Genomic DNA, 26,869 nt, shown 5'->3' on the forward strand with positions numbered 1-26,869 from the left:
AGGGGGTCTAGTGCCGAGAAGGAAACCTTGACCTCACTCCAGTTAAAAAAAACCCATGAAATGGTTTTATCTGATAGACGCGCGTTGCCACGATTGCGTGCCTGGCATAAAAGTTAACCTTCGGTCTATGTTTTTGTTGGTCTGGCTTGTGGCTAAACTGACATCTGGAATAAATACCTTTGTAACAATAAAAATGTTTCGTCATTAACCTTGAAAATGGGATTTGGTATTGGTGGAGGCACATTTTCTTATTACAGAGCATTTGATTGGACAAAAATCTATATAGGATGAATGATCATGTTTTAGTTGATTCATTCATAAAAAGTAACGCTTTACATTTTAAATGCTTATTGAATGTGACATATTAACAACAAGTCAAAAAAAACTGATTTCATGGTGTCTGTAACAAACACGAGAATAAAGCTTTGTGAAAACAAAATAAACAGCATACACATAGTCGCAAAGAACATGGTCACTTTATTTGAAGAAAATATTAAAACAGTAGCATGTACAATTGGAATGAACGCAAACTGAAGTATGTAGTGCAGACTCCTGCAGCAGATGCAACGCTGGGGAGAATTCACCAAACAGAAGTAAAGAAACAAGAGAAGAAAGTGAAGGCTCAGCCACACTCATCCAACCATCTAAAACTTTCCTCCATCATCTCCATCATAGCAAAGCACACCACGGAGGAATCGGCCGTCCAGAAAAATAAAGTTCATGAAAACGAAATAAACAATCAACAAAAATATAAATCTGAAACAATAAATCATGCCAAACATTTTCGACTTTTTGTTGCTTTTTTATTTGATTTTTTTCTTGTTTTTGATTTTTAGGTTTTATCTCCCACAATACACGAAAGCCCGTTCCACGTAAAACTTGATTTGACAAGCTTTCTCTCTATTTAAGGTTCCTCTTTAATTACAAAACCCCACAATACAACACTTCAGTGGACTGCACGCTCTGATTGGCTGGAGATGAGCTCCGGGCTCAAGCTGCATGCATGAAGAACAGAAAAAAACCAAGAGAACAAAAGGAGAACGGCCAGCCCAAACATTTCAAGAGCAGATGGAACTTAAAGAGTTCACCAAATGCTGTTTTTCTTCAGTTGGAAGGTAGTTACAGGTTATTTTTCTCTTGAATAAATGATGCTAGACTGATCTTTGGGGACAGGATCACTAACCATTTCATGCAGATATTTGACTTTTTTCGATTATTTTCTTTGTGGACAGAAGGATACTTTGTTTTAACATTGAATTATTTTAAACAGAAACAATATGAATAAATAAACATTTTTTTCCAAGAGGTAAGTAAAACATTTGACTGATTTTTTTCTCTTCTAAGAGGGCACAGCTGAAGGATGAGGCTTCATTTTGCAGTCATCATCTGTACAAATTCTGAGAAGAGAAGCAGAGGAAATAAGATTAGGTGGATGCTTTTGGCCAATTGCCGAGAAGTGCAGACAGCTGCTAAACGGTTTATTAATTTTTTCATTAGGAGGTAAATGCAAAATTCAATGATAATTAGCATCCTATTTTAGAATAGCATTCGAACAGCTCTAAGCTGAGATGTTACATGTGCACTGTATTGTTATGATGGATCTTTTATATTTTAAAAAATATTCTTTAATATTTTGGGCCCCGTCATCCACCCGACGCCATACAGCGCAATGCATGACGCAAGTGTCTTTTGCTAGTTTCAACTCGGCACAATGATCATTATCACATTTAGCGCCACATTGTTTAAATAGCAAATGCATATGCGCCCAATTTTGTGCCCATGAGCGTTCTGGTCTGAAAACAAGGTGTGTTCAGGCGCATTGTTGGCTGGGGTTGCAATTTTGAGACAATTAAAATAAACTACGCCATTGACCAATAAAAACCTGGTCTAAAAACAAAATAAAACGTGGTGATTATTTAAGAGGATAAAAAATGTATATTGTATGGTGGAAGAGAACCTAGTCTGCAACACCTCGACCCCGGGCACAGTGATATTGATGGAAGTTTGAGGGAAAGGGGGAGGAGTCAGGAGTGATGATGTTACTGAGCACCGAGGTCGAAGTGCTGCAAACTAAGTGGTCTTCCGCCATACAATATAGTTCTCATTTTTATCTGCTTAAAAAATCACCACTTTCTCGTGTAACTTCTCATGTAACAGTCTTTAAATAGGGAAAACATGGAAGTGTTTGGTGGCTTCTAAATTCATCCCTGTCTGGAGCCATAGGAATGAATGGGGCTAGGTTAAATGCTAACACATTCACAACGCGTTGTACAAAGATTAAGTGCACATATTACAATAAGATAGGTATGTATTAATTTGACTAAGTTGAGGTAAGAACATAGTAAAATATTGAAAAACTGTGGTGTTTTCCTTTAAAACATGTTTGGATATTTAACCTGACACAGTTAATGTACTGCTCATTAGCTATAAACATTTTTATTAAAATGATTTTTCGTTATTGGTAACAGTAATTTTTTTAAATTGTGCAAAAACTTTAATGTATTTAATATATGTGTAACACTTTACAACATGATTGTATTCGTTAGCAATAGTTAATGCATTAGCATGAACTAACAATGAAGAATACTTCATACACTTTTTATTAATCTTAGTTTATGTTCATTTCAACATTTACTAATACATGATTTTTAAAATCAAAAGTTTTAACCATTAACATTTGTTAATGTAGAATAAATTCACATAGAAGAACAACTAAATGGGCATTAACTAACACTAACATAGATGAACAAATCAAATAACACCATTGCTTATTCTTAGTTTATGTTAGCTAATGCATTTACTAATGTTCACAAATGCAAATGTATTGTAAAGCATTACGTATATTATACGTAAATCACGATTATACACTCACCTAAAGGATTATTAGGAACACCATACTAGTACTGTCTTTGACCCCCTTTCGCCTTCAGAACTGCCTTAATTCTACATGGCATTGATTCTACAAATTGCTGAAAGCATTCTTTAGAAATGTTGGCCCATATTTATAGGATAGCATCCTGCAGTTGATGGAGATTTGTGGGATGCACATCCAGGGCACGACGCTCCCGTTCCACCACATCCCAAAGATGCTCTATTGGGTTGAGATCTGGTGACTGTGGGGGCCATTTTAGTACAGTGAACCTATTGTCATGTTCAAGAAACCAATTTGAAATGATTCGAGCTTTGTGACATGGTGCATTATTCTGCTGGAAGTAGCAATCAGAGGATGGTTACATGGTGGTCATAAAGGGATGGACATGGTCAGAATCAATGCTCAGGTAGGCCGTGGCATTTAAACGACGTTCAATTAGCACTAAGGGGCCTAAAGTGTGCCAAGAAAACATCCCCCACACCATTACACCACCATCACCAGACGCACAGTGGTATCAAGGCATGATGGATCCACGTTCTCATTCTGTTTATGCCAAATTCTGACTCTACCATCTGAATGTCTCAACAGAAATCAAGACTCATCAGACCAGGTAAAATTTTTACAGTCTTCAACTGTCCAATTTTGGTGAGCTTGTGCAAATTATAGCCTCTTTTTTCTATTTGTAGTGGAGATAAGTGGTACCCGGGGGGGTCTTCTGCTGTTTTAGCCCATCCGCCTCAAGGTTGTGCGTGTTGTGGCTTCACAAATGCTTTGCTGCATACCTTGGTTGTAACGAGTGGTTATTTCAGTCAAAGTTGCTCTTCTATCATCTTGAATCAGTCAGCCCATTCTCCTCTGACCTCTAGCATCAACAAGGCATTTTTGCCCACAGGACTGCCGCACACTGGATGTTTTCCCTTTTCAATCCATTCTTTGTAAACCCTAGAAATGGTTGTGCGTAAAAATGCCAGTAACTGAGCAGATTGTGAAATACTAAGCCCGTCTGGCACCAACAACCATGCCACGCTCAAAATTGCTTAAATCACGTTTCTGACATTTAGTTCAGGAGTTCAGGAGATTGTCTTGACCAGGACCACACCCTTAAATGCATTGAAGTAACTCCCATGTGATTGGTTAATTAAATAATAGCATTAATGAGAAATTGAACAGGTGTTCCTAATAATCCTTTAGGTGAGTGTATATGGTGGTGTTTGGTAGCCTTTGTCATTGTTCAATACAAAAATGACCAAAAATATTAAACTAGCATAACAATGTAATTTTTTTTTAAAGAGACATCAGAGGAAAAGCTCTGGCCAACTCTACAGTGCTTACCTTCGTAGTTCACCTGACCATCACCATCTATGTCGGCTTCTCTGATCATCTCGTCAACCTCTTCATCTGTCAGCTTTTCACCAAGGTTTGTCATCACATGACGCAACTCTGCTGCACTGATGTAACCGTTACCGTCCTGGAGATGGTATGGGAAATTTATATCAAAGAAAGGATAACAAAACATCCATCCTTCACTACCACTACGTTAAGATTCAGGTCAATTTAAGTCTGAAGTAAACACACTACAGGAAAACAAAGAGGTTTCAACTTACTTTGTCAAATACCCGAAAGGCCTCACGAATCTCTTCCTCGCTGTCTGTGTCTTTCATTTTCCTAGCCATCATCGTCAGGAATTCTGGGAAGTCTATGGTACCATTGCCTTAGAACATTGGAAACAAGACTGCTATGTTAATACATAACTTTTATTAAGTACTACAATATTCAGTGTCTTTATTTGAGGTTTTTCAACCTTTAGTGATGCCATGTAGCCTAGGAAATTCTACCCATGTCCATGATGCAAACTGCAGTGGTGACCGGGCACGCTGTGTCATTCACAGTTTACCAATAAGCCATCAAAGAGATAAGCCCAAGAGCCATGTAACTCACTCTGGATTAGCAGAGGGATGACAGTCCTCCAGGGACCATGATGAATAATAAAAGCCAAGAGTACACAGTGATATGAGAAGACTCATCTAGATCCCTACAGCGGACCATAAAAGAGCAGTGGTCTGAAGCAGATCAAACGTGTAATAATAAAGACCAGGCTGGATTACCACCCCAATGTGTAGAAACACTGGTCTAGGATTAACTAGTCTAAATGAGCTATGAGTTGAGGTCTTCTGGACAGGAGCAGATGGTGATTTAATGTTCTGTGGTGTAAGTAAGATGACCAACAGATACACACAGAGTATGTAAGATGCCAACAATAAGCCACATTCTTAACATAGCAGGTAAAAAAGTCAAATCTTTGTTTGCTATAGGATGTAACCGCTGTACATGTAACCTTTAAAAGGTTCCCGAAAGGATCAGAATGACTACTCCACAACTCAAAACTGTGCTGGAATCAGCCATTTTTAGGTCACTTCCAGTGTCGATCCTCAAAATAATATCGGCCTAGGTTTCCCAGCAACTGAGTTTGATGAGTGTGTGGGAATGAGATGTACGACGAGAACGAAGAGTGGATTATGCAATTACTTTTTATTCACTACTCGCATTATTGACGTCGCGAACCCTAGATCGCGTCAGCAAAGAAGCGGGGCTGCGTCCCACAGGCCTATCGATTCACGCCACTGACGCTGCCAGACTTCGGAGCTTTTATGGTTTTTCCAATCCCTCATCGTCTCAATCTGTGGCAGGTGGCTGTCCTAGAGGTTCATGATATAGGGTTGATAAAGCAGTTTTGTAGTGTCAGACAGATACTTAGCGAGTGGATCGCAGGTCTATTGGACGTTGTTATGTCACACAGATGAGTAGATTAGATGAAATACTTTCAAAGACAGGCAGTTTTTCAATGACAGCTACATAAAAAAACTAAAAGCTCTTATTAAACTAAAGGCGAAAAACACTTTCACCTGTGACAGTTTAATGTCAAAATCATTCATAAATTGGTCACTTCCAAATTATTGCTCTGTGTAGCATCACTGGTAGACAAAAATTGTAGGGAGCACACAAACAAATAATAAATGCACTGCAAGTCGTTTTGAATAAGTCTGCCAAATGCATAAATGTATTATGTACTCTAAACGTTTGAGCAATCAGATATATAAACATTGGCTCACCCAATGGGAGTGGGTGTTTAGGGTGGGACAAACTGTGTGGCCAAACGACTCAAGTAGCAGTGTTTGGGAAAATCAGTTTGGTGGTGCTATTGGTGCAAATATTACCTCATCTCTTGTTCATTTATTAATAATTTCCACCATCAATTTTACTCACCGTCAGCATCAACCTCATTGATCATGTCTTGGAGCTCCGCCTCTGTAGGGTTTTGACCCAGCGACCTCATCACTGTGCCCAACTCTTTTGTTGTAATGGTGCCGTCACCATCCTTGTCAAATAAGGAAAACGCCTCCTTGAACTCTGAAATGGATAAAGGGTGGCAGCTGTGTTTACTAGTGCATGCTTCACAACACTCAAATAAGACGCATCAGATTATATGCATCAACACTCACCTGCGATCTGTTCCTCTGTTAACTGGTCAGCCTAAAAATTATAGTGACAAAAAGATTGTTACTTAGTAGATTTTTTATACAACAAGAAAAATTCTCCATACACAGTTACTGCTATTGTAAATTATTAAATACAGTTGATACAGACCAACCCCAAGTGTTTATATATACATACATACTATACGTGTTCTGCTCCCTAGATATGGTTCGGGTCTTAATCAACCAATCAATAATATTGATAATAAACTATTATGAAATTTGTTGTCAACTTAACAAACGAAGCACCTGTTTTAAAGTAAGGGGGAAATCCAGGTTTTAACAATGCCATATCATATGGCTTATTTATGTATTTAATAACAAATCATGTTAACTCTCATGAAGGTCTAAAGATGAAAATAAGTTAATATGTGGCAAAATTGATTTAGCAGCACATCCCTGAAGATTACAACACGATACGTTTTGTTTATTTATATTTGGAGATTTAAAGATGTTTTACAATTTAAAAGCTGCACAAACCTTTTTTCATTTAAGGCTTAAAATATAAAAATCAGAAAGATTATATTAGTAAAACTCTGTAGTAGTCTTTGGTTTGTGCACTTTAAAAGTACACATGAATATCCTATTTCAGTTCCTTATTTAGCTATAATAAGTGAAAGTCTAATTGAATAAATATTTAGGTTTTTATTCCGATTAGTCGAATAATCAAAAAAATAATCGGCCGCTTAATCGTTAGTTGCAGCTTTATGCTGCGTTTACACCAGATGCGGTAGAGGGGTGAAGCGCACGTGATTTCAATGTTAAGTCAATGTGAAGATGCGTTGACGCGCGTCTGAAGGTCAAATGCTTGCTTTTTCCGCGCGTCTACGCGCGAATGCATTCAAACTGCTCAAGCGGCAAACTAGGCGCGGTAGACGCGATTTTGACGCCTGAAACGCGGTTGGTGTTATGCAGCATAAGTCTCTTCTGTAATGTAAGTCTATAGTATTTTTCCACCTGGTGCCAAATCCGATAACTGAGAAATGCGCACCACTGATCATTAAGTTGCCTGACTTGAGGTATAGACTATTTTGCAAAATGTAAACAACACTGGTCCAGAAGCACTTCCTGTTTTTTTAGTTCACATTTATTTTGAGTCAGTTCTAAATGTTCTGTTGGTTGTATTTTGTTCTAATATTAATTCATATTAATTTTAATATTTTGTTCAGTGTTCAAAAATCTGAAACAGGAAGTGCTTTTGGACCAGTGCTGTTTAGATCTTGCAAAATGATCTATAATTTATCTCTGTATCACATTTATGACATATGATGAACAATGCTGTTAAATGCTTGAGGTTAAGGCTTTGTTTAAAATACAGATTGATATCAACCTCTTTTTATCAGATCAATTTTTCAATATTCATAGTATCTAGCTGAACCTGTTTAGACCACACGTGACATCCAAACTAGGGCTGTACGATACTGGGGAAAATGCAAAAACTTGCAAAATAATGTGATATATGATTAGGGCTGTCACAATGATTAAATAATTGTTTCAAATCAATTGTTTGACCTCATCTCTATGATTTCAAATCACCGCAATGACTGCACAACTCTCTAAAAAACAGAAGGGGGAGCTGTAGCGTATTATTTAAGTGTTGTCTGTTGGCATCAGATTACACTACAATGACCAGGGGGACCAAGCCTGAAGTTTACAATCCTGGGGCAAAAGCCCACTGCATAAATCTAAAGAGCTTGCTAAAGTGTATGAGGGCGGATAGAAAAACAAATAACCCCATTATGAAGGGGTGGAGTGGAGCTAATAGACCAAAAGCAGTCTTTAGCTTAATCATGTTTTCTAATTATTCTACTTCCTGTGTGTCCATTAAGAAACAATACTCGCAAGAAATGACATGAAGAGCCTTTCTAATGCATGAACACTGGATCCACTTGTGATTTGATTTCATTTGTAAAAAGTGTAAAAAATACGCTTTCCTGTTGCTAGCAGCTATATGGCTCATTTAATTCTCAGTGCCCATGTGCCTAGTACCCAGACAACCCCCATCTGCCTCCTCCCAAACCCCTGCCTGGGGGATGGGGTACACCAGAGGAACAGACACAGCTGTTCTGGGACTCTGCGACCCAGCACAGACCGTGGACAACTATCCATGGTCTCGTTATTTGAACCATTTCTCTTTTTTAATGGACAATAAATGTACAGTAGTGGTTGCAGATCGATAGAGAACATAAAAGGAACACATTTAAGCAAGTGTTCTGGGATTCAACAATTCCCAACAGTGAGCCATTTTGCCTAAACTTGTTTATAAGTCAATGCTACAGTTAACAGACTGATAGGAATGATAAAAGTTTTTAATATTTAACAGAAAGAACCGTTTATTGGTATCAGTCAGGTTAGATTGCCAGCCAATAGCTGTGCTGGTTAACAGTATTTGTTTCACATATCATGTTGAATTATTAAGTTAATCTGCACTTTGCAGCATCATGTAGCTTAATACTTGTAAAAGAAAGGAAAAAAAATTGGTACTGGAAGTTTGGGGTGCTAAAATGCATTCGGTCACAAATATCCTAATTGGTGTACCTCATTACCAATAATTTATTGAAAGCATGACCACAGAACAATAATGGAAACCAACCCACAAGAAATTTGAACCGCTACTATCCTATCTTCTATCTTGCACGCTACAACAAGATCCACAATCACTACAAGGTAAAGAAAATGAATGACCGAATTCCTTTGACTGTACGATGTGCACTATTAAACCAAGTCACCTGTCTGGGACTGAAATCCTGCTCATTAAAAATGCCCGGGCAAAACAATGTAGGTCAGTATCGACAGCAGAATCCTCAAGAGTCCCAACACATAATAAAGTGGGACCATGACATCATAAATTCAACTTGCACAGCTGTATAAGTTTAAGATGTTTCTCCTAAAAATATGTTCAGCAATTCAAACACATTGTTGCGATCTTTTCTAAAACTCTAATAGAGACAGACATGAGAGATCAGTAGAGCTATTTTCTCAGGCGATAAATCTGAAAAGCAGGGGTCTCCGTTTAATCTCTTTGCTGTCTGGGTGAAACAATTTGGACTGATCTAATTTGTGACTCGTCTTTTATATGGACATGCACATCTGGAGAACTCTCCACAGAGGTCTGGTTTACTAGAATGCACCACAATTGCATCATTTATAAATGGCCTAACACCACCTCTCAGCTTCAACAGCCAACAAAAGCCCGATGACAGATATGTTACCACGACACGCCTTTTATTTGCATAAGCTACAATGACTAGAGAGAGAGAATACAGGAAACTCTGCGGCCATTAACATAAACCTACACACCCATCAATGCATTTAACATTGTGGTGAGGTTGAAATACAACTGCCTGTTGGCGGGGAAGGCCTTTAAATGTCTGTAAAGTGGTTTGAAATGAGAATACAAGCCATGCCATTGAAATTCATTCTTTGGAGGAGCACGAATGGAGATGATGCAACAGAGGGTGGCGGAGGTACATCCTCATCTGAGACATCATATATCATCATCATCCCTTTCTCCATGCCCCATCCATCAAATTTCAAAACATCTGCATACACATTACCACCCATTCAACCCACTGACCCTGGACTCTTGGGATAACCAGTCCGTCTAATAAACTGATTCGTATAACAAACATATTTTCATGTAATGTTTATCTAATTAAAAAATCCTGGTGTCCCAATAATGGATATAATACGAACGTAATAAAAAAGTGTGTGAATTGCGGGAAAGTATCGTTTATTCCCATCGTTTGTATCGTGTGACCCGTATGTAAGATAAAGGATGTAAGAATTGCGCAGTTTTGGAATCAGGCTCCATTGTGACTGTTGCATCGCTAAACTTCACTTGAAATAAAAAACAAAACATGCAATACTAAAAAAATATTAAAATACGTTTTTAACTATACAAGACGATCACTAAAAGTTCGCATTAAAGTATTATAAATGCGGTTATAACGAGGCCGTTTGTAAGTAAATGAGGCTGACCTGGGTAAACAGGCAGTTCGAAGTAAAATATCTAACTATATAAGCAGTACATGACCAAAAATATTACGTACCATGTTTGTAGATAATAGAGTTTGATAATCTCCAAACTAGACTCAAGGCAGGTCTCTCCGGGATGCGCGGTCACTTGTGCAGCTCGAGCTCTGGCTGAGTGTACGCGGTGAGATTGGCACATGTATTCATCCGCCACTCACTTCCTGACTCGGTGCGAGCCGAACGGCCCTGCCTTTCCCTGTTAGCCAATGGCACGTGCCGTTAGAAAGCTCTTACACCGAAGTGCCCATTATTTCTACACTGATGCAGTAAATAGTGTTTGTTTTAGTGAAAATATATTTAAGCATCAAAGTGATGGATTAATACAACTCGGAGCCAAACAATACCTCTTTGCACACAAGTGCAACTCACTGGTGAAATATGTTAGCTTGATAACTTTTTAAAAGTCCAATTGGCCATTACTATCTCATGCTGGAATTTGTTGTTAAAGAGCTGAAATGTTTAGGTTAAGTTTATGTTAGCATTTCAATAATTAGAAATCTGACACCTGTGTATACATTTATGCTCACAGTTTATGTATTACAATTTTCTTCTTATGTGGTTAAAAAAAAATAATAAAATCCCTATAAAAGTACCATTAAATGTCATTATTAGAAACAGGGATTTTTATTAAGTATACAAATTAAGTGGATAAATAAATTCAATAATGCTTATTCTGGTAAAAAAATACTAAATAAATTAAAATGACGAAGCAGTTTAGTTGTTAATATTTTTTAGAATATTCTTTATTGACTAAATGTCTAATTTATTTATTAATATTTATTAATAAATACATTTATTTAAAAAACAAAACCAAGCTCGGTCGGGTCTGGCGCTAGTTACTGAAGGCGGAAGGATCCGCGTGGATTTCCCTCCGCTTCAGAATTTGCTGCGTCGTTTTGTTACAGAGCACCTGATTGGTTAACGCAGACCTGCAATATTATACACAATTTTAAGGGGGGTCATTATTGGCCGCCCTAGACCTGCAATGCACCAGGCCGTTTTAGATAGAAACCCCATTAAGGTGGAAATAATAACTTTGTTTTTAATATTTCTTTATATCTTTCTTTTCCACTTTTGGAGCCAGAATAATTGTTTGGCTACATTTTTATATCATTTCAAACTGTAGTACGAGAAAGCATCAGGTTCTTCCCACGTGTTCTGTACTTTCTATTGGCTAATGTATCATTTGTACACTACTACTCAACAAAGGCCTGATAAGTTGCAGTTCATTCATTCATAAGACCAGAGTTGCATGTAGGCCTACTCACCTATACAGGTACTTAAATAGTTTGACCCCAGATAAGGATTACAATTATTAGTTAATCTTGGCATTTGTACTGCCTGCTTTGGGTCATTAACCAGCACAATAATTAAGTAAAGTGGAATCTTATTTTATAAATGATCTCTAACAAAATTAGTTTAATATGTACAGCACAGCTTTTTCAAATAGACAGCTTATAATAAAAGCCTCTATTAACCCATTTAACATCATTATGTAAATTTACATGCCTATTAATGACTTATTTATTAACTAAAATAAATAATATTTATAATTGTACTAAAAACTCATTTGATTGACACCCCACAAGACCCAGTGCCTGTTTTATCTCTGCGTTCTGGTACACCTAAGTAACCTTAAATAGATCATACTAAAATGGTCACAAATGACACCTTAAGGTAGAAGATCACTTAACCTGGACTGGGTTTTAAATTGCACATCAGATTTAATGCATAATTGTGGGTCCCTTTACTAACCTGCAAAGTTTGCTTATTCATAACATGTCTTCCATAAACATTTCAAGAAACTGAGCATTTCGGACACTGTCAATAAGTCTGTGTGTACAGCTTTTGCGGTGTTTTGGTCTCTGCTGAATGTGCAGGCAATAGCATGCTGATTTAAGGAGAGTGATGGTGTGAAGGGCTGCAGACCGGCTGCTTTCTGCTGACTGGAGACTTTCAATATATGCTTGTTTACATCAGAGATGCATTTTCATTACGCTCCTCAAGCTGAGGACTGCATAGGTCAACTGAAGAACAAAGGCGTGCAGTCTTCAAACTGTTTGACTGAATTGACAAGTTTTATATTTTATTAAGCATTTTCATGCAGTGCACAGAACTGGCGTTCAAACACCATCAGTTTTTCTTGGTGGATCTTATGTTCATGCATTTTGTGTTAATACTGTAGCTTTCCTGTAATGTATTTAAACTAAATTGCAGTATAGACAACATGGGATAGTGTGTGATGGGATCATTTTAAATAATTAAAGGGCAAAGATTCAAGTCGAGAACGATCTAAAACACTGCATTAATGCCAATCTCTGCAGAGTCTGGAAGGGAGAAAGACAAACAGCCTGGCGCTTGTCCTTTAGTAATTAGCAAAACCACTTTCTTGCAGGGAAATGAATCATTCTTCTCTATCTGAACATACACTTTCTCAACAGGCAATCTGATACTGTCACTTTTTGTTGACTAAGAAAATTAAATGCAGGAAAAAGCTTTTCAGTAAACTTCTTTGAAAATATTATCAATAATGTTAAAATAAACAAACTGGAGTACCCCATTAGGGAGATTTCTCCAAAAAGAAAATACTCGAAATTCATAAATAAACACAAATGTTATTCTTTATAAGACCTATTTATCTGTTTTGTAAAAACTCAATATGAGCAGAAAAGTATAAAAAAGTAATACTATGGCAAATTACAGTAAAATAACATTTGTGTGACAATAACCAGTCTTTAATTCTAATTAACTTCTTACATTAATATTAGGTCAACCTCAAGATATTTTTTGTTTAGTTCAATTTAATTTAATTCATCATTTACATAATCCAAAGGCTATGAAAATGAAACAATCAAAATTTTTACATATATGACCGGCATTTATTTTTTAATCACAAAGACGCAAAAATACGCTGCCAAATAAAATTACATATAAAAAATGTAGCCAAATGTACACTTGCGTACTGCATGCACACATAAATTGGGAGAATGGACAATGGAGAAAGGTTAAAGATAGAGACCCTCAGGGGTGCCTTCCTGCTTCTTATACAAAACATTTTCTTTAGACTTCTTAAAGTCCTCGTTCGTAACTTTCATCCTGCGTTCCCTGAGGGCCATGAGCCCTGCTTCTGTACAGATGGCCTAAAATAAGAAAATCAAAAAGGTCACACAACATATTATACCGAATATTTTAAAAATAAAAAAGAACACAAGAGGGCAGCAAAGCCTAAAATGTCTGCAATGTCTTAAACAATACAAACAAAATACATGCAGCACTAAGAAGCTTTTTAATATGGCCTGATGCATACTCTGCACTTTTAAGAAAAATCAAAAGCCATATTTTCATTTAGAAAAACAGATAACAAACCTTATTTTACAATAATACAAACCTTAATATCAGCCCCAGAAAGGTCTTCTTTAGCCAGGATGAGATCGTCTAAGCTTACGTCTCCTGCCACTGTCATTCTGCTGGTGTGGATCTGGAAGATCCTTCTCTTGGTTTTTTCATCCGGTAATGGGAACTCAATCTTACGATCAATACGACCTAAAAGCACAAGAGACAGTAAAGAGCTGCAGAATGTTCTGCTAGCACATCTAAAATAAACTATTAGCCTTCTTAGCATATTTAAGATTTGAGATCAGTATGGAGTGCCTAAAAAGCAGGGTAGCTTCCAGTAAAAACTGTAATAAGGAGAAATGTTTGTCTGTCTGCCTCCTGGATATTAATTATAATGACATAAACAAAAATGATGTCAAGAATATGGTTATATCTTCAATGTGAACATCTCCCTCACACACACATCAAATTTAAAGGGTAGATTTCACAAGACTTTTTTAAGATGTAAAATAAATCTTTGGTGTTTCCAGAGTACATATGTTAAGTTTTAGCTCAAAATATCATATAGATAATTTATTATAGCATGTTAAAATAGGTGTGAGCAAAAATGTGCCATTTTTGGGTGTTTCCTTTTAAATGCAAATGAGCTGATTTCTGCACTAAATGGCAGTGTCGTGATTGAATAGTGCAGATTAAGGGGCAGTATTATCCCCTTCTGACATCACAAGGGGAGCCAAATTTCAATGAGCTATTTTTTCACATGCTTGCAGAGAATGGTTTACCAAAACTAAGTTACTGGGTTAATCTTTTCCACCTTTTTTAGGTTGATAGAAGCACTGGGGACCCAATTATAGCACTTAAACATGGAAAAGTCAGATTTACTTTAAATGAAAAGGTCTCGACATGAAATTCTTACCAGGTCTAATAAGGGCAGGGTCAAGGGTTTCTATTCTGTTGGTAGCCATAACGACCTTTACATCTCCACGTGAGTCAAAACCATCCAGCTGGTTAAGGAGTTCCAACATGGTTCTCTGAATTTCACGCTCACCTCCAGAATTGGAGTCATATCTGCAGAAAGTATCCAAGATACACCATAAACATCAAACAAGCCTTGAAATCACATGAGATGTAAACTCTTGTCTGCAACATCGATCTACCTTTTCGTTCCAATAGCGTCAATCTCATCAATAAAGACAATAGAGGGTGCGTGTTCCTCAGCCACCCTGAACAGCTCGCGTACAAGTTTGGGTCCATCGCCAAGATATTTCTGAATAAGCTCTGATCCAACAACACGCAAAAATGTTGCAGACGTCTGATTGGCCACTGCCTTGGCAAGAAGTGTTTTACCTAAAATCCAGAGATCAAAAACATTTGTTATGTCCGCATATCCTTCTACTTCTAATTGTTACTGTAGTTAAAGGAAAACACCAACGGTTTTTAATATTTTACTATGTTCTTACCTCAACCTAGACAAATTCATACATACATACCCTTATTCAATGCGCGCACCCAATCCTTGTACAGCGCGTCGTGGATGTGTTAGCATTTAGCCTAGCCCCATTCATTTCTTAGGATACAAACAGGGATGAATTTAGAAGCCACCAAACACTTCCATGTTTCTCCCTATTTAAAGACTATTACAGTAAGTAAGTTTGGTGGCACAAAAGAAAACATGGTGATTTTTTTAAGCGGATAAAAAATTAGAACTATATTGTATGGTGGAGGGGCACTTAGTTAGCACCCGAGGTCGAATTGCTGCAAACTCAGTGCTCTTCCACCATACAATATAGTTCTCATTTTTTATCCCCTTAAAAAAATTGCCACGTTTTATTTTGTGCCACCATACTTATGTGTAACTACTCATGTAACAGTCTTTAAATAGGGAAAACATGGAAGTGTTTGGTGGCTTCTAAATTCATCTGTTTGGATCCTAAGGAACGAATGGGGCTAAGCTAAATGCTAACACATTCACAACACGCTGCCAAAAGATCAAGTGTACGCATCTAAAAAAGATAGGTATGTATTTATTCATCCAAGCTGAGGTAAGAACATAGCAAAATACTAAAAAACTGTGGTGTTTTCCTTTATGCACAAGGTCATGGGTTGGATCCCAGGGAACAAACATGCTGATAAAATGAATAAAACACTACGGATAAAAGCATCTGCCAAATGCAGAAATGTAAACTAATGTTAACTAACCTTTCAATGTTGTATATTTGTGAAAACAGTCATTAAGTATTACAAACAACATCAAAATAGTGTTGATGAAATGATCATTATAAAAGTAAAATGATGATGATGATACCGGGACTTACCTGTTCCAGGTGGGCCATAGAGAATGACACCTTTAGGAGGCTTGATGCCCATTTCCTCATAATACTCTGGATGGGTTAGAGGCAGCTCAACTGACTCCTACAGGTCAAGATAACAGCCACAGGATAATTCTTGTTGAAGGGAATCACTTTAACATCCTAAAAACCTTTATGGTTTATTATGTTCACAAAGCTCACTGAAAAACAACAAACTATAAAACTTTAACTAGTGCTAGTGAGACTACTTTTCATTGCACTGTCACAGTAATTACGTACTTTAATTTCTTGTATCTGATTGTCCAGTCCACCAATGTCTGCGTATGTCTCTTGTGGAGCTTTCTCCACCTTCATCACTGTAACTAGAGGGTCTGTGTCGTCCATCAGCACCCCTATGACAGCATGGACCTACAAACAAGAATAACAGGTGACGGTCTACCAGAGTTTGAAAAAGGAATTTAAACATACTTCACCCGGTGGATGTTTAACCTTGTGGTTTAGTAAGACAGAACAGCCGGGCTCCAGCAGATCTTTGTCGACAAATGAAAGAATGCTGACGTAGTGCTCAGAGCCCACGGATGTGGAGACTATAGCATGATTGTCATCAATGATCTCTTCCAGAGTTCCCACAGACATTGGGGTTCCCCTGAGATCATCGACCTTTGACCTTTCCTCCTAAAAAAGAAACATGTATATGTGTATATTTATGTATGTGTATGTATGTGTGTATATTTATAGATGATGAATGGATGGATCACCTCCTGTTTTTCCTCAAGAGGTTTCATCTGCTCCTGGTTTCTGATGAACTCCTCTTCCATTAGTAGATAATCTTTAATTCTCTCCTGTTTCAAGAGCTTCAACCTGCACTGTGTGTGAGGAGTGACTACATACAGAGAAAAACACACAAAGCACAAAGCAATAACAACATAAACATAAATTAAATCTGTATTACAACAGACTACATATGTTTAATAGAAGATTATTATATTAATATAACAATATAGACATATTGTGGGGTGTAGTACTTTAGCACGTGCTGTACCTAAAGGAAGTTTGCTGGCAGCATCGGGTCCTTTGGACTTTCTCTTCTTCTTTCCTACTCTAGTTGGAATGGGCGGCTCATATTTCTTTTTCTTGTCCTGTTTAAATGAGAGTTGAAATAATTAAATAAGGCCACAAGGATAAGACAAAAAACATTGGCTGATGCAATAAACTGTCACCTTATCATCTTTCTTTCCACCTCCTGGTCCATGTCCTCCACTTTGGCTTTGGCCCTGAGATGAAAAAGAAAAAAAAATTTCAACAGTACTCATACAGACACAGCTTAGCTGTAGGAGTGCAATGGTTAAGGGATTGTGTGTTTAATCCCATGATTGGGGTACAGTATGCTAGATATTTATTGGAATAACCATCAAGCACAATTATTAAGATGATTAATGTTTCTGGTTTATAGTGCAAAACTTTAGATATGCAGTCATAAGAACTGAAAAGAAAAGTTTATGATGATCTCTGTATTTCAGGTTGTACTTTGTGTCTTTGCATTCAATAATACAATGTAAAACCAAGGGGCATTTATTAAAAAACACAGCACACAGCACAAAAATTTCCAGCAATATGATTCACACAATTTTTGAAACTCAAAAAAAAATGACTCTAGGTATCACGTTAAACTACAATATTCCACTGCCTAGATTAGAAACTAGTTCTGATAGAAGGAGAACCGTGAAAGGATGTTTGTGGTCTCTTAATTGCAACACTGCGCAAAACAAAAAGGCGATATGACAAAACATCGCATACTCAAAAAACGAAATTTAATAAACATTGGAAGAAATATAAATCCAAACTACTCACTGATTGGCCATACTTAAACGATAGATACAATAAAGATCTTTAAAATCATCAAATCATGGGAATGTTATCATTACAGTACAATACGGAATTTTCGTTTTTGACCAGGTTGCAGGAAAAATCAAACAACATTACACCATAAACTAAATTTGAGGATAAAGGTTTCTGACATATTAACGTTACGTGAGTTTTGATTGTCAGTACGATGTATGAATCGATGTTTTTTGTTACGATGTAGTTAATGTGCATCAAGACATCATTCTAACTTAAGTTCACAAAATGTATCCACATTATATTTTCAAACTACACCATCAATAATGAAATAAAAATGATATTAACAGATAAATAATTATTAGTAAATAAATTGCTGGCTCACTCACCATCTTCAGCACCGGTTGTCGCGCAAAATATACGTCACTACGTATACGTCACGGGACAAACCCAAAATACGGAAATGCTTTGGATAATTTGCGTCGATTTTTTTTATGAATTACTTCAACTTTACTAACAATCAGGGAATATTACAACAATAAATATATATCAGTATCGATCAGCCTTTTATTGAACCAGTTACCAGTCCAAAATACAAAATAAGAGCACAAACTAAACAAATTATAGTAATAAATAAATAAATAACTTTAGCAAAAGCACTGTAAGAGAGCCTTAACGTTACTTAAATTAGCTTTTATTCATCAAAAAGTAAATCAATTTAGGGCTTTCTTATTACTAACCAATTTTAAGTTTTACCTCATTAACCACTGCTTAAAGTTGCACCATCTACGTTTATGATTAAAAAACTTTGCAAGACAGATCAAGAAATTGATAACCAACTGTAAATCCTTTTTTTCCAAAAAGATACATAATTTGATTAGCTGTATTGTGAGGGGTGGGAGTATAATCTCTTATTTAGCCTATGTGAAGGTTAAGATAGCCAATCTTACTAAAAACTGGCACGTGACATTTAGTGGGGGAATTTATTATTTTAGTCATAGCTACAATTTTTATAAACCAAGTTACCCATTTGCCTTATATTAGTTTTAACGGAGCACCATGGATTAACTCAAAATATATGTGCTTATTTCAATTTCTTCAGCTTCTGTTTCTTATGGTATAAGGTGATTTATGTATACTTAAATCTCTTTACAAATGTAACATTTATATAAAAATTATATACATTTAAAATGATATACATTTAATAAAAATATATTAGCAGCATTTTTAAATCTTGGTTAATATAATTTTGTTAGTTTATTTTAGCGCATATTGCTTAATAGTAACAAATAACATTAACCGAGTGTTTTAATTGATTAGACTGAAATTCTCTCTTATGTCATGGCTACCCTTCGCCTTTACCAATTAACTGTATGTTTACCACACAATTTTATTTTAAGCAAATCTTAGAAATCTTACGAAAAAATTACAATTGAAAGTTCTGTGTTTTAAATTTGTGTGTGGATTTTAAAATGTTTGTGTTCTAAATGTGACCTCACAACCATAACTTACTCTTTATAAATATATGAGCTCATCATGGGTCATTTTCACCACCATCTGTTCCATTTCCTCTGATTGCCTCGTTGAGAGGTTTTGCATGGTTGCAGGGGGTCTTCAGTGCCAAAACTGCAGAGTCAGACACAAAAAAGTCGTGACTGCTCACAGGCACTTCACAGAGGTAAAGCACTCATGTTCAAAGTAATATTAGCCAAAGCATCCTCAAACATCACACATTCTCTAACCAACCAGCTTATTAGTGCTGTACGATCGTATATAAGGTATCCTTCTGGTACTGTAAGAGTAATAGTTTCCATGGCAACTGACATCATGATATGATGTTGTTAAGCTTGCCTGTTTGTGTTGGAACACAATAGCTCTGGAAATGTGATCTAAAGATGTGAAATGAGCAGAATATTTCATTCTGTGATCTATTTCATCTTTACAGTATTGAATGCTATAAACCTATTTGAGTATTTTGTCATTACACACAGTACAGACACAGTCACAAACGAAACAAAGACAATAATTTGGTTAGAACAAGACTAATGGTTAACATATTTATTTTGTCAAAGTGTTACAAACTATAACGGTTTCAATTGTCTGGCACAGTATGTACTACTTCCACAGTATATATTTCTGCAAAAAAAAAAATGTAAAAAAAAAAGTTTGCTCCTGCATACTATGTCCTGGAGTTGACTGATCAAGACCCAAAGCTGTAAATTGTATTTACATTTATTCATTTATCAAACACTTTTAACACCAAGTGTTAAAAGTGACTTAAAAATCAGAGAGCATTCGAAATAAGGCATTATTCATGCAGTGCAGATATGTCAATGATTTATTGGACTGTCGATGAAATGTACAAGCACATAAGATATATATTCTTAATATATTTGATGTAACAAACAAATATTTTGTTCAATTTCTCATACCATCTTGTTACATACACTAGACAAGAGCATTAATCTCATGCTTCCTTCATTTGAAATAAACATTAAAAAAGAATATATAATGCCAGAGAAAAGTAAGAGTACTAGGTATTGGTTTTAGGACATGCTTACTAATATTAAATTGTACATTTCATTATTATTTTATTGTAAGTTAATGCACATTACAAGTTTTAGTTACATTAAAGTGATTGTAGTCACTAAGAAAAAATAAATATAGCATATTAACTGTCCACAAGTCTAAAAATCTCAAAATACATTTTTTTATGTAATAACACTGATAAAATAGTATTTAATTATCTTTTTCAAAATGTACAGTGACAAGAATAACTATGTGAACCTTTTAGAATTTCATAGTTTTCTAAAATAATATTTGACATAAAATGTGATCTGATCTTCATCTAAGTCAAGGGTATGGCAAACGTAATGTGACTGAAAATAATACGACAAAAATTCTGATCTTTCATGTTCTCATTAAGAACAACAAAACAACCTAATAGTGCTTGTGGAAAAAGTATGTGAACCCTTGAATTAATGACCTCAAAAAAAGCTAATTGGAGTCAGGTTTAAGCACACCTGGAGTCTCGTAAAGATTTTAGGTTTGGAGGTGTAGACTACAGCTACTTTGACTGATAAAAACCCTCAAACTTTTGGAGTTTACTCTGTACAAGAAGAACACGTTTATGCGAGCTATGCCTCGCTAAAATGGGAAGCATTGAAGGCATCATTGGAACTTGCTAACATCTCTGTTCATGAGTCTACAATACATAAAACACAGAACAAGCAGGGTATCCACGTTGGGACACCACGAAGGAAGCCCCTGCTTACTAAAAAGAACATTGCTGCATGCCTAAAGTTTGCAAAAGAACACATTGACACTCCAGCGATATTGGAAAAATGTTTTGTGGACTGATGAAACTAATATTGAACTATTTGGAAAAAACACACAGCGCTACATCTGGCGTAGAAAGGGCACGACATGTCATTATGAAAACATCATCACAACTGTAACAAGTATGGTGAAGGAAACACCATGATTTGGGCCTGCTTTGCTGCATCAGGGCCTGGCCAACTTGCAATCATTGAGGGAAAGGTGAGTTCAAGTCTAACAGAGAATTCTTCAGGATAATGTGAGAATATCTGTACATCAGCTGAAACTGTGTAGAAGGTGGGTGATGCAACAATGATCCAAAACACCAAAACAAGTCCACAACAGAATGGCTTCAGAAAAACAAAGTCCACCTTTTAGAGTGACCAAGAGCCCAGACCTCAACCCAGTAGAGATGCTATGGATTGACTTGAAGAGGGCCATATGAGACGTCCAACAAATATGACAGAGCTAAAGGAGTTCTGCCAGGAAGAATGGGCTAAAATTCCTCCTCAACAAAGTGTGCAGGTCTGATCCACATCTACAGGAAGAGTCTGGTCTGCTGCCGTTGGGGGGTGTCAACCAGTTATTTATTCGAAGGGTTCACTTATACTGCCATTTTGAATGTTGAATGAGTGTGTTCAATAAAGTCATAAAAGATCAAAATTTGATGAAGATCAGATCACATTTTATGACAAATTTATTCAGAAAACCATGAAATTCCAAAATGTTCACATACTTTTTCTTAGTCTTTGCTGTGGAGGTCCTATAGTTAGTGTTGAATTCAGCTTTAAGGTGCACTCAGTAATTGTTTCATTATTATAAAGAGAATAATCATGTGAAATGAACATGAAGAATACAGTCATACCAGTAGTCTAATAAAAGTTGTTATATTTTACAAGGAAAGCGCCACATCATGGTGAAGGACATGTTGAGATCACTTGACCCACTTTATGTTGGTAACCCTACAGGAAGCTGATGATGAATAGCATATTTTCACAATGCTGGAGGTTAATGTTTATGTCATAACAAAGTGCGCTTTTATTGTAACTAAATGGTAGACTTATCTGTCTACACTTGTTTCTGCCAATCGGTTATTCATTATTCCCAACGCACCAACTCCTCCTGAGAACTCATTTCGTGAGCTGGACCCCAACTGTCGTGGATGCCCGTTGGCCATCTCTGACAGCTGCTTCTGCATGATGGCCAGGTTAACTTTATTTGCAGCTAGAAAGTCCTTCATGGAGATCATCTCTCCAGACATTCGGCGCCCATCGATCTCACTATCATTGACTACATCTGTCTCAATGGAGTGGTCACGCCGAGTTCTCATATGCCCAGGCACGACAGCATTTCTCCGCGGATGGCGGCTCCCTCCACCTGGGCAATGGCAAGGAGTCTCCAGCTTTTGCAGCAGCCAGTTGAGAACTTGCTTGATAACAATGGAAATGACATTAAACAGCGAGTAGATGCAACAAACCCCTGTCAGGATGAACAGGAAGTTTCCGACCCTGTAAGCTGCTTGAGCTTTGTACGTCTCACGCTGATTGCTCACCATGTCCCCAAAGCCAATGGTGCTGAAGGCCACGAAACAGAAATAGAGAGAATCCAGGTACCCCCAGCCCTCAGCTGAAGAGTACATTGCAGATGCACAGCAAGAAACCAAGATGGCAGCCACTCCTAAGATGAGCATCACGCAGTACACCGAAGGCTTCCAGCCAGCCAAGCTGTCTGTACGCCTTTCTCTGCTGCTGATGGAGGGACGCCGGAAATTTTGAGGTGGTCCGGCTTTGCGCTGTTCTCTGTGCTCGTGGCAGAACTTCAAGACGAATGCAATCACGGTGATGACACGTTCCAAGAAGAGGTTAAAAAATAAAATGGTGGCAGCGCAACCAATGAGGCCATAAAAGATCAGGAATATCTTCCCTGCAATAGTTACAGGTGTTGTCATCCCAAAACCTAAACCAGCAACACAAAACAACAACAACAAAGTTAAGCTCATGACATATCACAGCAAATAAAACATTGATTTAATCATTAGCATAAACACAACAAATAGAGTTACAAGAAAAAACTTTTTATCTGTGAAAGATTTGGAAGAACCTTTGTGAGACAAGTACACAAAAAAGTGCAACATTTTTGACAAATCAACATATTGTTACTTTAACTTAAAAATTATGTTAAACAATTTCAACTTGACTTTTCACAAGCCAAAACTTAAAATAGTGGGTTGAATTGACTTGCAAAACTTGTTTTACCTTCATTCTGCATTTTTTTTACAGTGTACTGATGTCTTAATGTCAAAGAATTGGTTGATCCAGTTAATTTAAGAGGACATATCATGAAAATCCGACTTTTTCCATGTTTAAAGGTGCAGTGTGTAAATTGTAGCAGCATCTAGTGGTGAAGTTGCGAATTGCAACCAATGGTCACCCCTCGCTTTTGAAACGCATAGAGAAGCTACAGTAGCCGCCACCAGAAAAACATGTCATTGATGGAGACACCTTAGTAACTTTGTCCGTTAGGGGGTTCTGTAGAAACATGGTGGCACAAAATGGCAACTTCCATGTAAGGGGACCTTCGGTGTATGTAGATAAAAACGTCTCATTCTAAGGCAGTAATTCTCAAAGTGTGGTCTGCGGACCACTAGTGGTCCGCCAAACCCCCCCAGTGGTCCGCCAAAAGATGACCTAAACTAGGCAAGTGTTTATACAATCGTCACTTATTTAAGTAGATTTTAATGCACTTGCGAAACTGTGATATCAGTTCTTGCCTTTCTGTTTTAATAATGTAAAAATGGATAGATGGCTAAACCAAAGAGGAGTCAAAAGAAGGATCAAGCATCAACTGAAAATAGCTAAATCGACAGATCTATTAGTTTTGTAATGTACTAGTTTTTGTTTCATGTGTAAAATCCCTGTAATTTCAGTGATTTTGGACATTAAGGGGAACTTTTTTCAGCATTTTATTGTTACCATAGTTACAATCATAGACTTCATATACCCACCACCTCAGTTTTAAACTAATGACTCTTTGGAATGACATTAAGTGGGACCTAGGCTTTTATAGTATGTTTAATTGCAGTTTTTTCATATGTGCAGTTTTTTTGTTCATATTAAGCTGTAACTCATTTTACATTTACTTGTTCAAATGAAATAAAAGTCATATAATAATTTCTGAACATAGCATTGCATTTGTGTTTAAATAATTTGTTTTTGACTTGAAACAGTTGCATATTAAACTTAAATTTAGCTTATCCTTCCTATTTTGTTGTTTTTTGGGGGCAAAAAGGTAATAAAAACGTAACGGTTCATTATAAAAAGGTCTTTATACACCCCTGATAATATAGTTTTGTATATTATTTTGCATTTATGTCAAGAGTTCCTTTTAAAAATTACATACTGCACCTTTAAGTGCTATAATTGGGTTCCCAGTGCTTCTATCGACCTTGAAAATGTGATAAAGATTAACCCAACTTAGTTTTGGTAAACCAGTTTCTGCAAGCATGTGAAAAAATAGGTAATTGAAATTTGGCTCCCCTTGTGATGTCAGAAGGGGATAATACCGAACCTTAATCTGCACTATCCAACCACATTAATGCCATTTAGTGCAGAGATCAGCTCATTTGCATTTTAAAGGACACACCTAAAAACGGCACATTTTTGCTCACACCTACAAAGTGGCAATTTTAACATGCTATAATAAATTATCTATATGGTATTTTGAGCTAAAACTTCACATTGTTACTCTGGAGACACAAAATATTTATTTTTAATTTTAGAAAAAGTCTTGTGAAATGTCCCCTTTAAACTGGTCTGCATGATTTATAATTTAATGGAAAATAAAACTGCAAACATTTCTTAGGAATGATATACAGGTTTGGAATAATATCAAGGTACGGTAAGTGAAAAATCTGGGGGTAAATTTGTTCTTTTACACTGCCATATCTTCCTATTTATACACTCACTGTACATTACGTAAATTAATCAATTATATAAATACTTATATTTATTCATATTTGCTTGTCACATATGAAGCAATTTTTTCTAAATAATAAATATATTGTTTTAGTAATTCAACAGATCATTATTGTCATGAAAACACATATTGAAACCATCCAACAACAATGACCTTAAATCAGTTGCAGAAAAACAAATAGATCACAGCATCTGTGCCACATATATTGCTGCAGATTGCTGGTAGGTTGTAGCTAATTAAGAACCGAGCCTAATTGTCCCATAATGAACAGACAGCATGTGCACCAACTCCCACATGAACCCCTGACTCCAACCCCATTTTCCCCTCTCTAACCACTAAAGAGGTTGCCATTGGTGACAGTACCTTTCAACGTATTTTATTTCAATTTGTTTATTATTCATTTTACCCATTTCACATAGCCTGATACATTACACATAATCCTTTAGTCACAAGCAGACTGTTTGATTTAAGAGAGATATTATAATTATTCCACAATAGAGATATTTCACTTGGTACAATTCTGTATTAATATCCAATAATTTTCTAAAAACTAATAATGCTTTAAATCCACGCCTGTAGATCGATTAAGATGAAACTTCTTTGGAATAAATCTCAGTTGTATTAAACGTTAAGAACCTGTTGCACATTTTATAACGTACTAAACAAACACATATGTTGAATCTGATTCTCATTTAAATCAAAATTTACTTTAACTATTCGGTCTCACCTATGGTTGACACAACAGTTCCGACAAAATAAAAAGCCCCCGTAAAATCCCATCGAGGTCTGGTCGAGTCCACATGAATACCGGCCACATTTGCCTCCTCATAGTTCCTCAGGAAGTTCTTCAGGTCGTCTTGACTCAGGTTGTACTTCTGAGTGAACTGCTCGATCCTCTGAGCCCATCTCTCTTTGGCGACCGTCTCCTTCGGATGCTCCAGAGCTGAAAACACCGCCGCTCCACATAACAAGTAGATGATGATGAGCAAAGCCAAAATGAGAAATCTGGCATTATCTTCATTCAGGGGACCGATGCTGTTGCAGCAACACCCGCCGCGGCAAGCCATTGTTTTACAGGAATATTATAGGAACAAATGCGCGTGAGGCGCCACCACATTGTCTACAATTCATAATAGACCATTCATCTCTTCAGCAGCTGCCTTGTGAGTTTCTTCTCTCAACATGATGCTTTTCCTCTCCTGTATCGTGGTGGGCTCTCAACCTCTCCGGGAGCGCGTGTAGCTCAGTGCGTGATGAAGTTGGCGTCAGAGGTCTACACGCGCACAAAAGTACTGTGTTGACTGTCATGTTGGCATGAACGTTGTTTGCAATTTTTGATCCGAATACGCGCTGTGGGAACGCGTCGCTGCGATCAATAGCTATGACCTTTTGCATCTGGTTGGGAAATTTTCAGCATTTACTCTGGGATGTCCAAAAGCGCCTTCTGCAAATGTCACAGTTTGGACGGGGAAACGAAAATGCATTATGCATGTAGGACAGACGGACAAGACACCATGTATTTATAGATTCGGTCCGATCGATTAGTTTTAGAGAGCTTTCTGAGAGCTTTAAAGTCGCATGCGTCGCGTTATTTTTAGTAGTCCTGCTTGTCCTTAGAAACTTTTCAGGACATTTGCGTATTAAGTGCTTTT

The 26,869-nt window shown here is 36.9% G+C and overlaps 3 protein-coding genes across 4 annotated transcripts; all 3 read right to left on the bottom strand.

The window, feature by feature from the left end:
• Positions 1-457: 457 nt before the first annotated feature.
• Positions 458-10,603, bottom strand: calm1b (calmodulin 1b). Its single transcript, XM_055186403.2, has 6 exons — positions 10,458-10,603; positions 6,373-6,403; positions 6,137-6,280; positions 4,477-4,583; positions 4,205-4,340; positions 458-1,397 (listed from the first exon to the last, which is right to left on the bottom strand). Exons 1-6 carry the CDS (start codon positions 10,458-10,460, stop codon positions 1,369-1,371), a joined length of 450 nt encoding a protein of 149 aa, XP_055042378.1. The 5' UTR covers positions 10,461-10,603; the 3' UTR covers positions 458-1,368.
• A 2,694-nt stretch (positions 10,604-13,297) lies between these two features.
• Positions 13,298-18,410, bottom strand: psmc1b (proteasome 26S subunit, ATPase 1b). 2 transcript variants are annotated; one of them, XM_055186789.2, is made up of 11 exons: positions 18,314-18,410; positions 17,306-17,359; positions 17,128-17,224; positions 16,844-16,968; positions 16,575-16,760; positions 16,365-16,493; positions 16,092-16,188; positions 14,934-15,123; positions 14,693-14,844; positions 13,829-13,983; positions 13,298-13,580 (listed from the first exon to the last, which is right to left on the bottom strand). In XM_055186789.2, exons 1-11 carry the CDS (start codon positions 18,314-18,316, stop codon positions 13,446-13,448), a joined length of 1,323 nt encoding a protein of 440 aa, XP_055042764.1. In that variant the 5' UTR covers positions 18,317-18,410; the 3' UTR covers positions 13,298-13,445. The 2 variants fall into 2 exon arrangements, with proteins under 2 accessions (XP_055042764.1, XP_055042763.1); XM_055186788.2 differs by lacking the exon at positions 18,314-18,410 and adding an exon at positions 18,117-18,140.
• Positions 18,411-20,244: 1,834 nt separating this feature from the next.
• Positions 20,245-26,607, bottom strand: kcnk13b (potassium channel, subfamily K, member 13b). The gene is made up of 2 exons (XM_055187291.2): positions 25,945-26,607; positions 20,245-23,198 (listed from the first exon to the last, which is right to left on the bottom strand). The coding sequence occupies exons 1-2, from the start codon at positions 26,282-26,284 to the stop codon at positions 22,303-22,305; spliced, it is 1,236 nt and encodes a 411-aa protein (XP_055043266.2). The 5' UTR covers positions 26,285-26,607; the 3' UTR covers positions 20,245-22,302.
• Positions 26,608-26,869: the final 262 nt, after the last annotated feature.

Source organism: Misgurnus anguillicaudatus, chromosome 18, assembly GCF_027580225.2.
Source record: "Misgurnus anguillicaudatus chromosome 18, ASM2758022v2, whole genome shotgun sequence".
NCBI classification, from domain to species: Eukaryota; Metazoa; Chordata; class Actinopteri; order Cypriniformes; family Cobitidae; genus Misgurnus; species Misgurnus anguillicaudatus.

Coding starts and splice junctions, on each gene's coding strand:
- kcnk13b (XM_055187291.2), bottom strand. CDS start 26,284: ATGGCTTGCCGCGGCGGGTGTTGCTGCAACAGCATCGGTCCCCTGAAT. Junction 23,199..25,944: donor AACTGTTGTGTCAACCATAG/GTGAGACCGAAT, acceptor TTGCTGGTTTAG/GTTTTGGGATGACAACACCT.
- calm1b (XM_055186403.2), bottom strand. Junction 6,281..6,372: donor AACAGAGGAACAGATCGCAG/GTGAGTGTTGAT, acceptor TATCCATTTCAG/AGTTCAAGGAGGCGTTTTCC. Junction 1,398..4,204: donor TGGTCAGGTGAACTACGAAG/GTAAGCACTGTA, acceptor TTCTCTTCTCAG/AATTTGTACAGATGATGACT.
- psmc1b (XM_055186789.2), bottom strand. Junction 17,225..17,305: donor GTGGAAAGAAAGATGATAAG/GTGACAGTTTAT, acceptor TCATTTAAACAG/GACAAGAAAAAGAAATATGA. Junction 16,189..16,364: donor ATCAGATACAAGAAATTAAA/GTACGTAATTAC, acceptor CTTGACCTGTAG/GAGTCAGTTGAGCTGCCTCT.